The sequence below is a fragment of the Apium graveolens genome, chromosome 3 (genome assembly GCF_009905375.1).
Source record: "Apium graveolens cultivar Ventura chromosome 3, ASM990537v1, whole genome shotgun sequence".
In the NCBI taxonomy this organism is placed as follows: domain Eukaryota; kingdom Viridiplantae; phylum Streptophyta; class Magnoliopsida; order Apiales; family Apiaceae; genus Apium; species Apium graveolens.
In genome coordinates this window covers 55,961,667-55,978,827 of record NC_133649.1, presented here as the reverse complement: position 1 = coordinate 55,978,827, position 17,161 = coordinate 55,961,667, and the positions used below count along the sequence as shown (strand labels likewise).

At 32.4% G+C, this 17,161-nt stretch overlaps 2 protein-coding genes across 3 annotated transcripts; both read right to left on the bottom strand.

Annotated features, from left to right (window-relative positions):
• Positions 1-1,874: 1,874 nt before the first annotated feature.
• Positions 1,875-8,159, bottom strand: LOC141712300 (tubby-like F-box protein 8). Of its 2 annotated transcripts, none has more exons than XM_074515180.1 (5): positions 8,002-8,159; positions 6,515-7,012; positions 4,554-4,641; positions 3,573-3,705; positions 1,875-2,875 (listed from the first exon to the last, which is right to left on the bottom strand). In XM_074515180.1, exons 2-5 carry the CDS (start codon positions 6,863-6,865, stop codon positions 2,158-2,160), a joined length of 1,290 nt encoding a protein of 429 aa, XP_074371281.1. In that variant the 5' UTR covers positions 6,866-7,012; positions 8,002-8,159; the 3' UTR covers positions 1,875-2,157. The 2 variants fall into 2 exon arrangements, with proteins under 2 accessions (XP_074371281.1, XP_074371282.1); XM_074515181.1 differs by lacking the exon at positions 8,002-8,159 and adding an exon at positions 7,812-7,956.
• Positions 8,160-13,290: 5,131 nt separating this feature from the next.
• Positions 13,291-15,364, bottom strand: LOC141714232 (uncharacterized). The gene is made up of 4 exons (XM_074517764.1): positions 15,325-15,364; positions 14,016-14,165; positions 13,821-13,910; positions 13,291-13,724 (listed from the first exon to the last, which is right to left on the bottom strand). The coding sequence occupies exons 1-4, from the start codon at positions 15,362-15,364 to the stop codon at positions 13,291-13,293; spliced, it is 714 nt and encodes a 237-aa protein (XP_074373865.1).
• Positions 15,365-17,161: the final 1,797 nt, after the last annotated feature.

Below are 17,161 nucleotides of genomic sequence, written 5' to 3'. Positions count from 1 at the left end.
AACAATGAAGTGAAAAGAATTAGCAAAGTATTTCTTCATTCATTTTTTATCTTAATTATTTAGTTATTATATTATCAAAATTTAATACATTCAAGTTAGAAATGTGCCAAGTGAGCGGTTAATGAGTTGCACCGCAATACCTTATTGTTGTTATATTGCAAAACCTAGTCTAGTTGTTGACATGCGTACCGTGTCAAGTCTGTTGTCTTAATAATTTTGTTCATGATTTTTTGTGCTCTTCTCGAAAATTCAAGCACAAAAAATAGAAATTCAAATATGTCAAAAACAAATGGCATAAAACTGTGTTGATTATCTATATACGTGTGATCATACTTAATAATTTTGGTTTCAACTGAATTAATTACCAATTACCGTCTAGCCAATTATAAATATCTAATTACCAAAATTATTAAATGATAAAATTCCTATAAAATATACAAATATGTTTTTCTGCACTTTTGTATTCGAAAATATCAAAGGGTCGTACTAACTTCCCATAAGAGATAAGAAAATTCAATCTATTTCTTGGTCGGAATCCCTGCCATCCAACGAAGAATGTACATCATATCTTTCATCGTGGCCATACTTAAAACTTGGTTAGCTTAACAGTATACTCTCCAAATATGTTCAATGTGAGATAAAGATAGAGGATAAAATAGAGGACAAGGTGCACCTTTTGAAAATAAAGAAATCACACGTCTGTAGCCAAAATTATATGATACTTAGGTAATATCCCTCTATAAGAGTAGCCAGTAAAAAAATTTAAGCATGTTTGACCATGAGCACTTATATAAATAAATTTTTCAATTTCACAAAAAATTTAATCATTTTACCAAATGAGAATTATTTTTTATTTCAAGAAACCGTTGTGAGATAAACTCAGAAATATTGTTCTCGTTTTGAAAATATGATATTAATATTTAAATAAAATCCCTTTTACTGTTCCTTGTACTATATCTTGAATCCAAATTTAGCATACAAAAAAGGTATTAAACATTTTAATACCGATATTAATCTGAATAATTGATTAAATCACTTATATTTGTAATATATGTTGAACCCAAATTTAGCCTATGAAACAGGATTAAACATAAAAAAAAAGGGTGTACTTTACCACTTTTATATTGGATATTCGGAAGGGAACAAAGTTTGAAAGTAGAAATGACCCCTTGAGCGTACACGCCTTGCATTAACATCCGTCAGATAGGCGAGTGTGCCTACCCCAACGCCGAACTCTAGCATCCAGTCCGTTGATAATAAACCAACAGTGCCAAATTGAGGTACACGATCAGCCGCGAAGCAGTAGATAACACAAGTTACCTAGCTAGCTGCCTACATGGCAGTAGAAGGTGTCGCGTTCCCACGTGGCAGAAGGTGAAAAGAGACGAGGCAAGTGTGCACACGTGCATAACAATTTCACATTCAGCTTGTCTACGTGGGCGCGTAATGTAAGAAACCGGTACCTAGTCCTAGTCCATGACATGTTGTTATTAACTTGATAATTTAATATGCACTGGTTCGATATATTCTAGTATTACCACAACAAGTCTTCTTTTCTAATATATATTTAACCCATCAACTGGCGTATTATCAAATTCCGTTTTGTGAATTTATAATGGTCAACCCTCAATTTAAGATCTCAAGCTTGATTTTTCAGTATATTTTAGTACAAATTGCTGCTCTATTGCAGGACAGAACACTAGTTCAACAAACTAAACTGTTAATCATAGGTTGTTTTGACGGGACTGCTGGTTGCGGTCTTTTCCGGTGAAACGGTTTATGCAGTTATAAGGAGACACCGGAAGTAAGTGAGCTCCTTCTCTACTAACCAACACAGTTTATTTCTGTCATAGAGACTCTGCGCATTTTCAAAATTTAACCTTTGAATTTCTGAAATACTCTTAAATTCTGAATTACTAATAGAAATGTTACAGGAGGTGCTACCCAAGTATTACAGATGAATGTTAAAAACTATATTACATAATATTAATGACAACCACAATATTTGCAAACTTTAATACCATGATTTAGTGAAAAAATCTAAAAACATCACGGGCATTGCCATTAACATCCAAAGCAAAGTTGGCTTAATCAAAGAAGAAATAACAAAGGAAAGAGTAATTCAGCTGCAATCATAACTTTGCAAAGGTACTTTTCCTATTCACAAGCCAATTTTGTGTCAAAGCTACTCAGGCATATAGCAAAGGCCTGAAATGCAGAAAGAGGATACTTATAATCCATCGTAAACATATCTTTTCCAACCTTTCCAAACTGCAGTATGACCTTATCATGATCAGGTTGTGCCGGTTGTGCTAGTTGTGATGGTGTTGGTGCACCAGCAGGAGGCTGTGTAGCAGCAATCAGTTGAAAATTCTTAACTGATGCAACGGTTACTCTTCCACGGAAATTAAGGCACCAGCACTGCAATTGTTCATGCCAACGAGGCGGTTTGTTCCTAAGGACCAATGGTCTTTCTTTTACCTCTTCTCCTTCCCCGCATGGACCAACAATGTCGGAGAACCGAGAGCTGCTGAACTCAGTTGAGTTAAAGATTGATTTTGAGAAGGATATGCTCCTAAAAGAGTTCTCGAGGGAACGAGGGAAGAGCTCTGGCTGGCCTGGTACAGACCCACCCGACTCTAGAGCAGAGTTTGGAATTGAGTGCATAACACAGTGCATCCTGCGTGGGCCTCTGGTACCTAGAACGTTTAGCTCATATGTGACTTGGCCTATATTGAAACTCCCAGTCGGGACTTTTGGAGAAACCTTTTTCGAGTAGAATCGACGGCTTGAATGACCAGGTGGAGATATATGAGCACCATTATATGGAGGTTGTGTGTCATAAATTATGAATTTTGTACCAAGGAAATTAGATCTGAAAAGAAAAAAAGAAAGAAATGCAAATCATTCCTACATAAAGCATATAGCAGGCCAAAAGCTTTAAATCAAACCAGATGCTTTGCACACGACTCAGAATGTTAGAAACATGATCAATGTTTAAGGAAGAAGATGTCTGGACAACTGCCAGTAGAATCAAACAATACTCACTCTTTTCAACAGTGTTTTTTTGCTAATTTACTCTGTTCAACAGGTAAACTACTTGAATCATAATTCAAGTGATGATTTCTGAGTAGATAAAGAAAAAAGAAAAAAATAAAGTAAATCTTTATAATACTGAAAAAATAAGAAGTTTGCAATGGTATACGCATCCCCAATTATACATATAATAATAATCTCATTCAGAAAATGTTGCAGTTGTATCTAACAAGAGGTTCAGCAGTAATTTGTTGTCAAGTACTAAATGTCTCAGATCGAAGTCCAAGAACTACAATATGATTGATTTAATGATTTTACATGCTATCATATAATTCCCAAATCTCAACTATATGTTATATACAAAATTGCTGAAGCATTAAAAAGAATAGCAAGGATAAGAAGTTGAGGGATACGGACAAGGAAAGTGATGTTATAAGGCATCATTTAAATCTGAAGTAAGACCGATTAAGCTTATTATAAATAGGGATTTAGTAGTTATATCAGATATAAATCTGAAAGGTTTCAACAAATTCTACCTCAGTTTTCCAATGTAGGTGCTGCTTGATTTTGATATGTTATCTGCATCCATTGAGATTACATACTCTGTACAGGTAGTTCTTCTAGTTCGTTTTGCAGATAGAAGAAACTTCCCATTTTCTACAAGCAAGGCTGCAAAGATGCATATTAGTGTACAAAATCACGAGACCGTGAATAAAAAATTAACTGTCACCCCATTAGAATACTGCAAGATACCAATGATGGCCATGTAGTACAAGATAACTAACACATGGACAACCACAAAGATGTTCTCGTTCCGTGCCATAATTCAGTTATTGTATTGTAATAACATGAGTAGCAAATATTTTTAGTAGCATCATGCAGTATAAATAATTAGTGGCAAGCAAAACAAATTTCAAATCAACAGAGAAAAGGGGAAGAAATGGTCAATATTAACACATCAATATAATATGTACTGGTCAGCTAGATCAGTGGTGACTGCAAGATTAATTGAATAAACCATCCAAATTTCAAGGCAAGGTCAAGATGCCGAAATACTATCCAGAAAACATAATTCTTGAAGCTCATGAACCCTAAGCCTTAATCAGGAATCATTAACAGGGCGTACATTAATGGGGTATAGATCTAATTCTTTACCCAGAGCATTTATAGTTTCCACGCCTAATTATTTATTGCAATGCATTTATCTACAGCAAATGAAACCATCCCTCTGGCAATTGCAGATTCTGTCGAAGATAGATCTGTACAGATCCGACACATATATTTAAGTAATACACAATTCCATGAATATTAGTAAACCTGATGCTTCCAACTAAAAATTGTTCCAAGAACACAAGCACATTACATTACTAGAGTCACAGTAATGCAAGTACATCAGCCATAAGTTGACTGTGGTCATTATAGGAACTTCCTAAGTACCATATGGCCGAAGCACATGGACAAAGGGATAATATTGAGATAAAACTAGTAACAAGTTAATAACATTGAGAGACACTTACCAGGACTGAGACAAAGAAACAGACGGTAAGTCAAATTAGCTTTGTCTCTCTTGATAAAACACTGTATAGTGCCATCCCGAGTTCCTGGCTGTAATGGTAGTAGACAGTAAATCATGTGAATCATAGAACAAGGCAAAAGATATGGCTAAACTCAAACTTACATATACACAAGATAAATTTGCAAATATGAATATTTCAATGATACAATAATGGTTAAGATGCTTTCTACAGAGCTTAATAGAAACCAAATAAACTGGCATATCTACGTTTCAGTCAGACCTTTAGGTTGTCGTACATGATATATCTTCTCCCGCTGGATGTTCTTAATTTTTAAAGCCAAGCAGACAAGATGTGTAAAAACTATTACAAAGAAAAAAAAGCACATACGTTCTAATGTCCAACCCTAACTGATGCATTTAAAGACATTATTGATCCCAATAATTAATATTATAGAATCATGAAATTAAAGACACGTATACAGAAAACCGTGACAACATACCTTAAATAACGCTACTGCTCTATCACTTAGAGCCTTACCATATTTAGCATGTATGATGTACTAACCCATTTGCTCTAAAGCTATAAACTATAGAAAGTAAATATGTGTATCTTAACTTAGCAAAAAAAAAAAAAAAAAAAATATGTGTATCTTAACAAATAACAATCGCTGTCCTTTATTGAAGGAAGTTTCATAATTTGAAATATGAGCTACTATTTAATTTAAGGAAGTTACATATTTTGAAAGAGTAATCCTAGGTAACCCAAAAATTGTACCTTAGTAGTTATAAAATGACATGGCATTTGTGTCGAAATTTAATTCGTTGGCGCATATGAATGCATGTGGGATCCCATGTTATTATAAGGAAAGTTACTATTTATAAAGCATTTGGGAAAAAAAATTGTAACAATATTTGGGACCTCTAGCATTTTCCATTTTGAAATACTTTTCTATTCAAATTAGTAAAATGAGTTGTGAGCCGTGAGGTGAGTTATATTTAGTAATCGTCGTCCCCTTTTTCTTGTCTATCAATCTAAATCCACCTTTTATTCAATCAAATCAAATAGAATTCTAAAACAAAACTAGTACAAGAATTTTTTACTTTTTATAAACCTTTTACTTAACTTTTATTTACCATATTTATCAAATTGGACAATTATTTTGGTACAGAAGAAAATGGTAATAGTGGGCAATAAGATTGGGACAGAGTGAGTAATATTCTTGGAAGTTGGAACTGGAATTTTTTTTAATTTATCAATTGAGATGTTACAAGCTATCTAGACTATGTCTTTGTAACATACTAGTCAATGCAATAGAAGTTAAGCCCTCAGATATCTTAATTTGTGATGTTTGTTTGTTCTATTCTTTAACGGTGACGATGATCGTTCGTTCAATTCTTCTTTAATGGTGTTCAATGATCAGATGCAATAGACTCTTGTTATGAAATTTTAAAGTATGCATTACTCTTAGTGGTAAAATTCAAGGTAGTTAAAGATTGTCAGAAATTTCTTACTTTATCAGAGGCATGATTTTTGGCATTATGTCCCTTAATTTTTTCATTCTAAATAACTAAGGAGATTTTTCGAGATAATATAAGATTGTCACAAATTTATTAATATATATGAAAGGCATGATTTACATTATAATTTACTTCATTTTAAGTCATTTTGCACTTTTATCTCTGTCCAAATCACTGAAACTGTGAGAAGTGTAAGCACTAGTTAGATAGATCATAATACTATTTAATAATCTTATGACCAAATGAACAGAAGATCAAGGTACTGCAGAGATACCAGAAAGTTACTAGAATAACTTGCTAAACTCATAGCAACAAAAATGTTTCAGTTCAACATTTAGAATTTGTGTAAATATTAAGGAATGTTTAAATAGTATACTCGGTGAATTAATGTGTTGCACACCATTAATGCATACCTATAATCACCAAGAAGCAGAGAGAAGCTACCTGTTTCAGAGAGACTGGGAAAGTAAGCTTTCCTGAAACTTCTGGATTTATAACAATTTCTTTGCACATTTCCCTCCATGACTTGCACACAGCAGCACAAGCAACAACATGCTTTCGAGCAGGCCATGTACTCTCACTTGCCTCCAACCGCTTGATCACATCACTCAGTAACTCAGGTGGAAGATTAGCCCAACTACTGTCCTGGATGACTACAGGTACGTCAAACAACTCATGAACAGCTCCGTGAGATTTTCCCCTGTGAGGATGACCAGGTAGTCTCACCTCAAAACCCCTTCTCGATAAACTTCCAAAACCATCTCTTACATCACGTACTATACTGCGAAATGACATCTATACAAACACGTCCACTTGTCCACAATCAGCAGAACTGCTATATATGGTGTATACTGTAGATTAAAGGTACAAAAATTACAAACCACTTGTCTTATTCTGCTCAGCCGAAGACCCAATTTCACTTACTTCCGCAAAATACCATAACTGCAAACATTAAAATCAGTAATTTGTTAAAACTTCTTCCCAATGGCTTAAGAACCAAGGAAAAAGGGATATATAATAGACCAAAAGCACAAAGCAAAGAAGAAGATTCCCACTAGAGAAAACCTCTTGGAGTACCTAAAGCACTATGAAATTCCACACTTTAAACACAAACAACTTTTCCACTACTTAAGCATTAAATGCTATATATATTCAAATCTCACTTCCTTTTGTCAGATTAAAGCAACAAGAACATTACACAAAATCCAACACTATACCAAATCAACCACCATAGCTAACAAGAAAATTTATTTCTATAAGCTCTTGAAAACAAATTTTACGAATTACATTTATTTGCAACACATAACAAAAGGAAACTCCTTTTTTTGCCAAGTACAAAAGGAAACTCCTAGTTTCAACTAATTTAGCAATTACACAACTCTAGATTCCGGGTACAAACTTGCCTAACTTCAGATATCTCCTAACAGAGAATAAAGTTACAAGATATCTGTATTATTCTAGCAAAAAGGGACTTATAACTAATTGACAAATCATCTACAACATGTCTATAACATGATTAAAATAATGAAAAATTATAACTTTCTATACATTTCTTGAACCCACAAACAGTTATTTAATCACCTATGTTAACATTAATCTACAACTACAATTGATCACAACTTGTAACAAATTCAAGCTCTAAAAATCAAGAAAGCACAAATCTTTACAACCCCATAACTAAACTTAACCTAAAACTCAAAAACAACAAAGGATACTAACAAATTAATCCAAAAGTTGTGACCTTGCAATACAAATCCAATTTCAAGAACATATACAAGACACCCATCTTGCAATCCATAGATTAAAGCGAAGACCATTGTGAAGTTTCAAGAATAGACAACAAAAGATCAAACCATTAAAAGAAAATTTATGAATATATAAGTAGAAATAAACATTTAATAGATGTAGAAAGAAAGGGAGAGATAAATGACCTTGTAGAAGTCGAGTTTTGAGTTAACTTTAATGTTTGTGTGTGTATATCTTGTACATATATATTTCAGTTGGATTCTCAAAGCCGGCTTATATGTCTGAAGACTGGATTCCAAAATTTATTAAATCCGCTTCACCAAACATCACACGGACGCGTATCTTTTGTTGTTGTACTACGTTTTGTTTTGTTGGGTCAGAGGAAAAAAGATATTTTGTCTGAAACTTTTATTACGGGAAATTTAAATATTTAAAAATTTATTTGCTGTATGATTGTTACATTAATATTTTTTAAGTACGGGAGAGTGGGTAAATTATCTCTAAATGTACTTCATAGATATTTGAATTTTTTGGATATTTAAAAGTGTATTAAATGTGCACTAGGAAATTTGGATAAATACTTAAATTTATATAAAGTGTCAAATTTATATAATAAGGTTATATTTTACATAATTTTATCAGCCAAATAATTTTATTAAACAGCATTTATGAGGAAATTGAATTTATGAGTATTTATTTGTCAATAAAAATATTATTATTTTTTTAGACAAATACGACTTATAATCTTATAAATGATTTTAGAAGTAAGTAAGAGCCGAATTGAGAAACTGAACGACAAAAAATAGAGTTTTAATAATTTGGGATATCCAAAAAAAAATATAATTACTTTTTAATAATACGAGCCCACTGCATATTGACTTTTTTATTTTAACTATATTGTTCTGAAAAAACATTATCACAAACATTGTCTATCGGTAAAGGAACAAACAATAACTGGAGTAATATGTTGTGTTTGCTCTGCTTGGTTAGTGTTTGTTCTCGAGTTAAGTTGAAATATTAGATCCAGCTGAACATGATCTTGTCCGTTCCTGGTCAGGCCCAATACCTTAATTAAATAGTTTTAGTAGCCAACAAACATCAAATTTCATGTTCTATCTCATGTTGGGCCCAGTAGCTAAATATAAGCATTTGCCAGTTCCAAGTCAGGCCCAATAGCTTAATTTAGAAGTTTTTTTTCTAAATTAATTTTTAATTTAGAAGTTTTACGAGATAACAAACACATCAAATTAATGATCATCACTTGTGGGGCCCAATAGGCCACTATTAGCATTTATAAAAGCAAGTCAGACTCTTAGAGTATTTCCGATTGGAGAAAACCCTTAGCTAAAAATTTAAATAAATTACCAAAATTAGAAATTATACAAATTTTGTAAAAAACAACAGTCCAATAAGACATTCCCATTAGCTAAAATTTTTAGTCAACCTCAAATATTGGCTATATATATTGATCCACTACAGATCTGCAGAAATTTCCACGTCATCCTCGCTAATTTCTTTCCTCTCCCGGCAAAACATTTTTCCTTCTCCCGCCACTTAATTATCTTGCAAATGGCGTGTGTCGCTTATTTAATTGCTATCAAATTAGGTTTCCTTTGTCTGATTACTCGGAGATTGATATTCATGTGACAAAAAAGGTATAAAAACTCGACTGCAATTGCTTCCCCTCTCCTTTTTGTTCATAGATATGTACGTATGAATTTGTCGACCCACGCTGTGTTCCAGAAACTTTTTTTGGAGAGAAAATAAAAGAAATGTAAAGAATACATTTCTTCAGCTTGTTCCCGAACAACTTTTATGAAAGAAATAAAAAGAAAGCTGCAGATTTGGGAAGAAGTTTTCTTTATTTTTGTCTCCAAAATCTTCTTCCCACTTTTGGAAAGATTAGGAGAGAAAGGAAAATTGGTTATTTTCTATTCTTTTCTTTTCTACCCTAGATTCGGGAACACAGCGAGGCACCGGACCTTTGATTTACTCTCTATATCATGCTTGGTTAGAATAAGATGAACTAGTTTACTCTCTATGCTCTTTTTTTTCATTATATAAGTCATAATTTGATTGGGTCCTTCAACTTCCAGTTCACATGTTTATATGTATGATTATACAATTAGATTAAGTACTTTCGTTTCTAACTGTGATAGATATTGATGGTGGTTGTAATTTTAATGAAAGTAGGATTAATTTTGGTTGTGATTAGTAGTGATAACAGTGACTGTTAGCTTCCTCTTTTTTACTACACTAAATCATTTTGGTTGCTTACTGTATGTGTTCTTTAGCTTGCTTGAAACTGAAATTAAAAACTCTGATCTATTCATATGTATAAACTGGTACCATCTTTGTTCTTATACATGACTTTACTTAACTAATGTAAATGATAGTGACATTACAGCATAGATTTTATTGTTGGAGTGTATTAGAAAACTATAGTTAATCAGAACTCTTTGTTTTGCAATTATATGTGATGCTGATGTTAATACTACCTAATTGGATACAAAATTTGTTATCGTCTATTAGTTACTAGTGATAACAACGTTTCTCTAACTACTCAACTTTCATATTTTGTAGCCAATCTATGTGATTAATACAAATGACCACTAATTTTACTTCTTTACTCAATCATGGCGCATACAATGAAGCTGAGAAAGTTTTTTACTCTCAACCACCTCCTACATCCCATGAGCACAGTCAACAAGCACCAAGCAAGCAAAAAAAAAGTCGATCAAAGAACTTTTTACTTGAAGAGGATATGTTACTTTTATCTGGTTGGCTAAACGAGAGCATGGACCCGGTGCAAGGCAACAATCAGACACAAAGTACTTACTGGAATAGAATTTGGAGCTATTTCCATGAACATAAAAATTTGGTTTAAATACTCTGCCCGTTTCGTGTCATACTCCAGAAATACTCCTATATCAGATTTGCTATTTCAATCGGTACTCTGTAAGGCGGTTGCTTGCCTTAATGTTATACTTGTGACAACAAAAACTCCATGATTCAGATGTTTGTTGTTAACTAGGTTTTGAATTTTGATTAAGGTTTGGAAGTATGTTAGGGAGGCATTCTGTTGTAATGTCTTGTGAGAAAATTATCAATACTCTTGTTACTTAATATGCCTGAGATGGTAAATTTATTATATCTTGATTTGGTATTGCACATTGTATGTTCATTTGTGGCATGTGTATGTGTTGATACAACATAAGTGTTAATATCTTAAATTAGGTTGTAGTTGGGTTTATTATAAAGACCTCTTTTTACTGGCTCAGCTTGCTATCATCTGAACTTTACTTGAGATAAATAAGCTAGGGCTCTGCAGTTTTTTGAGCACATTATGGACTTGCATTGAATATTAGTCAAACATAGCGTATTATCAACTCTCCAATGTTTATTAGCTCTATAGATCTAGGAAACAAAATGATATGCAGAATGTATTATATTTTCTAGACTGACAATGTTATGTGAACAACCTAAACTATCTTTTAGTTAGAGACGAAGACTTTAAGAAATATTACATCTACTACATAGATATATAAGTTATAACCCAAGAATGCAATATATTTAGGCGTATATATATTGTCAGATGGAGCCGAGGGTTTGCAAATTGGCAGGCTGTTTTGTATATTTACTAAAAATTACAACCTGACAACCAAAACCTAGCAGAGTCGATTTACAAATGGATTGTATTCTATTATATACAAACACTACTATACTCCTCCTTGTTAATTCCACGAATGTGCTCATCAAATTATGTAATTTACTAATAGACCCACACCTAACACATTCAAAAGTGGCAGAGTTCTCTTCCTTTTGTGTTAAAAATGCTAAAGTGAGACAAGAACAGTTCAATTATACCATTCCAACTCATTGGTATAGTGAATATTTACAAGTGTACATATTAAAAATGATATACATAATGATGCCATTGCCACCATTACTGAGTTCTGGTATGGTTTTGTCGAATAACAGGTTTTTCGAATTCTCAGCATAGCGAACATAGTAGCAGCTGACACAGGCGTGAGGCAACGCCATGGAAATTATAGTCTGAAGCTATAATTTAGTTAATTAATTAGATTAGTATAACTTTACATTACAAGTGACTCTCGGAATAAAAAATAGCCATTAATCAATCTGGAAAGCTTTGTGCATTATACAAGTAGCCATATAAAGATTAAAGACACATTCGAATATTTGTTGGGATTGTTTAGTACTTGATGTTGTTAGGTCTCTGCAAGTAGGTTATATTATACATCTCAATGATACTCTAGAAATGTTGTTACATGGTGAACATTTTATCTTCTGCAAAACCTGTTCTATTATGTTCTGTAGAATCTTAAGTTTTCTGATTTATTATTTACATGGAAGCTGTTAAAAGTGTTAGGATTAAACTTGATCGAACTACTCCCTGTTTGTTATGATTATGTGTACCTGTCCAATCAGGCATGCCAACTGCAGTAATACTGTATAATCTGGTTTTGTTTATCTTTTACAGTTTAGATCAGATAGCTGCTAAAAACTAGAGTTTGATCAGATAATGTTTTACAGTAAAGAATAGCCCTTTTCTAAACTAATCTTATTGTGATTTCTTTGGAAGATAGAACAAGCAATAGAAATGCACGAGCTGCTAATGAAATAAAAATTCACTTTCATGCGACATTGGCATGAGTTACGACATTCACCCAAATATGCAGCTACTTTGGCCAAAAAATCCAAGACAACTACAAGGGACAATCAAGTGTCTATTGATGATCCACTTTCTACCAACCATGGAGTGGAATCTGAATCAGGGTTGGAATGTCCAATTGGAAGAAAAGCTGCTAAGAAGATGAAAAGAGCTGCATATGAAGCAACAGATGCGGAAAGTATGGAACTTCTTAAAACAATGTAGAAAGATGCATTAGCTATTGCTTTTTCAAGAAGTGAATCGATTAACATGACCTTGCAATTGCAGAAAAAATGATGTAAATGCAAAAAGAGGAGCAGGAAAGGCAGAAGGAAATAATGCATTTATAAAAGGAAAAATTACAACTTCGCTTAGCCAAGGAGGAGCGGGAAAGTTAGAAGGAGGCGCGGGAAAGACAGATTTACGAAGCCTCCATCATGGCAATGGACACCAATATATTGGCTCCAGATCAAGCAAAATATTATGATGCCCTTAAAGATAGGATCTTGAGCAACATAGTTTAATTTGTTTTGTGTATTTGATGTAATTTGTAGTTAAATACGAGACTATTATGTATTAAACTTTAATTTGCTTATATTATTAATTAAACATACTTATTGTTATAAAGCAGAGTACATGGAAAATTAAGAAAGAAGGTACACTGAAAAAATTTAATTCATGTCACCGCCATGGAATTGCCAAAGATGTTTTATAAGATCATTTTGCAATTGAATATGACTTGTTTGTCTCGAATTTGCGCATGCACAGCTATGAATTCTCTAAAGTTATTTGGATCATTTCAACTCGGAATAACAATTGGTATTTCAACATCTGTATCATAGTGTTCTTCTTCTAGTTGTAAATCCCTTTCATCTTCGATGATCATGTTGTGCAAAATTATGCAAGTTGTCATAATATATTTCATTGTCTCTACATGCCAAAATTGTGATGGACCGCGAAGCATTGCAAATCGAGATTGCAACACTCCAAATGCCCTCTCCACATCTTTTCTAATAGATTCTTGTGCAGTTGCAAAATACTTTCTTTTGTTACCTTGAGGTTTTGTAATAGTTTTGATAAATGTTGGACAAAAAGGATATATACCATCAGCAAGATAATATCCCATATTATATTCATTTTCGTTGATAGTATATTTTACTTGAGGTTGACGCCCTTCTGCCAATTCTTCGAATAGATAAGATCGGTCTAATACATTGATGTCATTCAACGATCCTGATAACCCGAAAAAAGAATGCCAAATCCATAAATCTTTTGAAGCTATTTCTTCTAAAATAATTGTTGGTTCGTGAACATGGCCCGTATACATACCTTTCCAACTAGTTGGGTAATTTTTCCACTTCCAGTGCATACAGTCGATACTTCCCAACATTACAGGAAATCCTCTTTTTGCGTTCTCTACTAATAATTTAGATACATCTTCATTATTTGGTCATCTCAAATATTCTGCTCCAAATATTTCCACAATCGATTTAACAAATCGTTTTAGACTCTCTATAGCTGTACTTTTGCCAATACGTACATAATCATCTATGGAATCAGCTACAGTTCCATATGCAAGCATTTGAAGTGCGGCTGTCACTTTTTGAAGTGATGATAGTCCACGAACTCCCACAACATCACTTCGTTGAGTAAAATAATTGTCATGAGCTACAACTGCTTGTTCAATTCATAAAAACAATGATTTACGCATTCGAAATCTTCTACGAAATTGTGTTTCTGTGTATGTAGGTGTATGGGAAAAATAATCCTGATTAATTGTGTTTCTAGTGTTTATCATTATTATTTAAAAAATTTATTTTCATCCATCTATCCACTTACATGCTTATCTGGCAAATATAGCAAAATTTAGAATTTTTTTATATTTAACACCAATTATAATATTTTATACTTTGTTATTTTACATTAATGTTATAAAAAGTATCTTTTGGGTGTTATATTATAAAAATAACATGTGTTTTCTTACACTACCAGACTTGCTCTAAGTAAATTAAAATATGATATATGAGTTAATAAAAGTTAAAACTTTTTATAATTTAATTTTAAAAGATACGAACTTTATTAAAAATGCCAATATCTTGAGATTTTATGCTATTGTACCATCTTCTTAATGCAAACATATATTTTATAATCAAAATCAACTAATGTAACTACTTTTTTCGATTTTGTAGAAAATAATTAAAGCCTATTTCTTATTGCATCTAATTTAATCACTACAACTTGTTAAACAACATATTCTGCAATCAAAAATTATTTTTAATTACTAATTTTTAAAGTTACAGTTGTGATTGATTGTGAATATTACTTGTAAATATGATTGCACGGTTGCGCAAGATATTTTTGCTAAAATGCTTTATCTTTTTTATTTCTCATAACGTGTTTCAGTTGAAAAATTGAAAGTTTTGATTTCACGGTTTCGGTCATATATTAAATAATATTATTATTCTTAATATGTTATCTATTACTTTTTTCGACTAAAACACCAATTGTCGTTTTTAACTGAAACATGTTATTTCTTCTACTCCTAGTAAGATGTTTTAACTAAAAAGAGTAATTGGTATTTTATTTGAAAAAAGTAATCGGTAAATTATTCGAAATAATAACATTATTTAATAAATGATCAAAATAGTTTAAACAAAATTTTGAATGTTTATTTTATTAAATAATAGTATATATATGTTAATTATGAGATGTCAGAATATATTAATAACTACGAACTTAGGACTGAGCTAATTATTAAAAAAGGAGGATTAGAAAAGAAATATTGCCTAATCTACCATTTTTAGCTCCATCTACCCACGTTAGCGGTGCATACCGACTAAAATATCCGCCACATGCGTGACAATCAGCGACATCTATTTACATTATAAAGCCCGAAGGCCTTTTATAAGGCTTTTTACTTAACTTCCCTCCTCAATCTAACCGTATTTACAGTGCTTTGTTCTCATAATGGCAATGCTCTTCCTACATTTTCATTCGGTTTTTTGCTGCACGTGTTTTTTTGGTTGTTCTACGCAATCTTCTTCTCTTTTTTTATGGTGGCACGCGCTCCTGGTTATCTAAAGGTTGTAATGATCGACTTGACCTTCTTCTCTCTATAGTTCCAGTTACCATTGATGCATGCAGGGCTTGGACTTGCATCTCTTACCTGTTAATGCTCTTGGTTGGTTATCTACCTAACCTCATATCTTCTCGATGTGAAGGTTCTCGCTAAAATCGAAGATTAAAAACTACATCTTTATCTTTCAATTCTCGCTAAAATTGAAGATTAATAACTACATCTATATCTTTCAATTGATGTATATAAGATGCTAGTGATTTTTCGGTAGGTATTAATGAGTCGATGGATCGACATCGATCCTAGGCTTATATATTTTGAAAACATCCAAAGTATATAACTATAAGAGTACTAATAACAATTGAAAGACGTTGTTAATATATTTCTATACTTTTCAGGTGTTTGATAAAATTTCTATGATAAGTTATTATTATTTTTCTTGCAGATTTAATGTTGACATCATGTGTAATTAGGAGGCTGGAGAACAGTTTGTTTACGCTCATAATTTTATGTTTTCGTTTGATATAAACTACTTTTCACCAAGTGTTTGAAACAACATCTCGATATGATTTATGCGTTTATAGAACAAAGTAAACCATTAGTGCTCGTGTTTTGATGTAGTCATTGACTCAATAATATCTCAAATGTGCCGAATAATATTGTAAAAGTTGACTCTGTAGATATATCACCTCTGTTCTTTTATCTTAGATCTTATGAATGTGCATATAGCTTTCCAGACCTGATTTCTTTTATTTTATTTTAGGTTTTTTGCATTTTAGATGGTTGATTAAATATCTAATCGAATTTTTTGCATTATTGACTTTTATAATCTCATCTATAGTTTCTTTTACGTATTGTAATTGGTTGCATAGCTTATAATCTTGATTTGATGTATGTAGTTACCTTATGGAGGTTAGAAACTCATATGAATACATACTCATGTCTTTTTCTACCAGTCTCAGTATTTTTGGGATCCATGATGATTAACACTTTCCACTGACTTCGTTTACTGTGTTATTAATTTGTCAATAATTTATTGATTCACATAATATTAAATCTAGACCAATGACAAAGGTGAGTCCAGATTTTGGATATGAGGTGCCAATGCATGTGTCTGCCGATGTGAGCTTTGCTTCAGATCAGTTTCCTACATACAAGCTGGGTTCAGATAATCAAGTCTTGGAGGAGGTAAAGGTTAGTACAGAAGGCCCATTACATAAAAGTGTCTTAAGAAGAAAAAAGTTGTGAATTTATTTCTAACATCTTGTGATGTAATCAGTCCATGATTTCTTCCTACATCTTTCATAGTACGGTTGATGAATTATATGGTTTAGGTCAAGTGATCCCATTTAAAGATTAAATTCTTCACCTGTCAAAGCAATTGGATCATGTTGTTATCATGCATCTTTTAGGAAGTTAAATATATTACTTATCTCTTCCAAATACAAGTCTAAGTGTTATACTCAATGGCCATACTCTGTAGGTGATAACATTAGCAGTAAAGCTAACTCAAAAGGAGGGATGACTGATTCAAGAGAAGTATGAAATCAAAAAGCTAGCTAGTTATCCCAAACATGTCATTTAACGCACCAAT

Bases quoted from the DNA above. Each gene is read 5' to 3' on its own strand.
- LOC141712300 (XM_074515180.1), bottom strand. From the start codon at position 6,865: ATGTCATTTCGCAGTATAGTACGTGATGTAAGAGATGGTTTTGGAAGT. The intron at 4,642-6,514 runs GTAGCTTCTCTC...CTACCATTACAG, and splicing joins TCCCAGTCTCTCTGAAACAG to CCAGGAACTCGGGATGGCAC. The intron at 3,706-4,553 runs GTAAGTGTCTCT...GCATCTTTGCAG, and splicing joins GTTTCTTTGTCTCAGTCCTG to CCTTGCTTGTAGAAAATGGG.
- LOC141714232 (XM_074517764.1), bottom strand. From the start codon at position 15,364: ATGTCGCTGATTGTCACGCATGTGGCGGATATTTTAGTCG. The intron at 13,911-14,015 runs GTACAGCTATAG...CTAAATTATTAG, and splicing joins TTATGTACGTATTGGCAAAA to TAGAGAACGCAAAAAGAGGA. The intron at 13,725-13,820 runs GTATGTATACGG...TCGGGTTATCAG, and splicing joins TTACCCAACTAGTTGGAAAG to GATCGTTGAATGACATCAAT.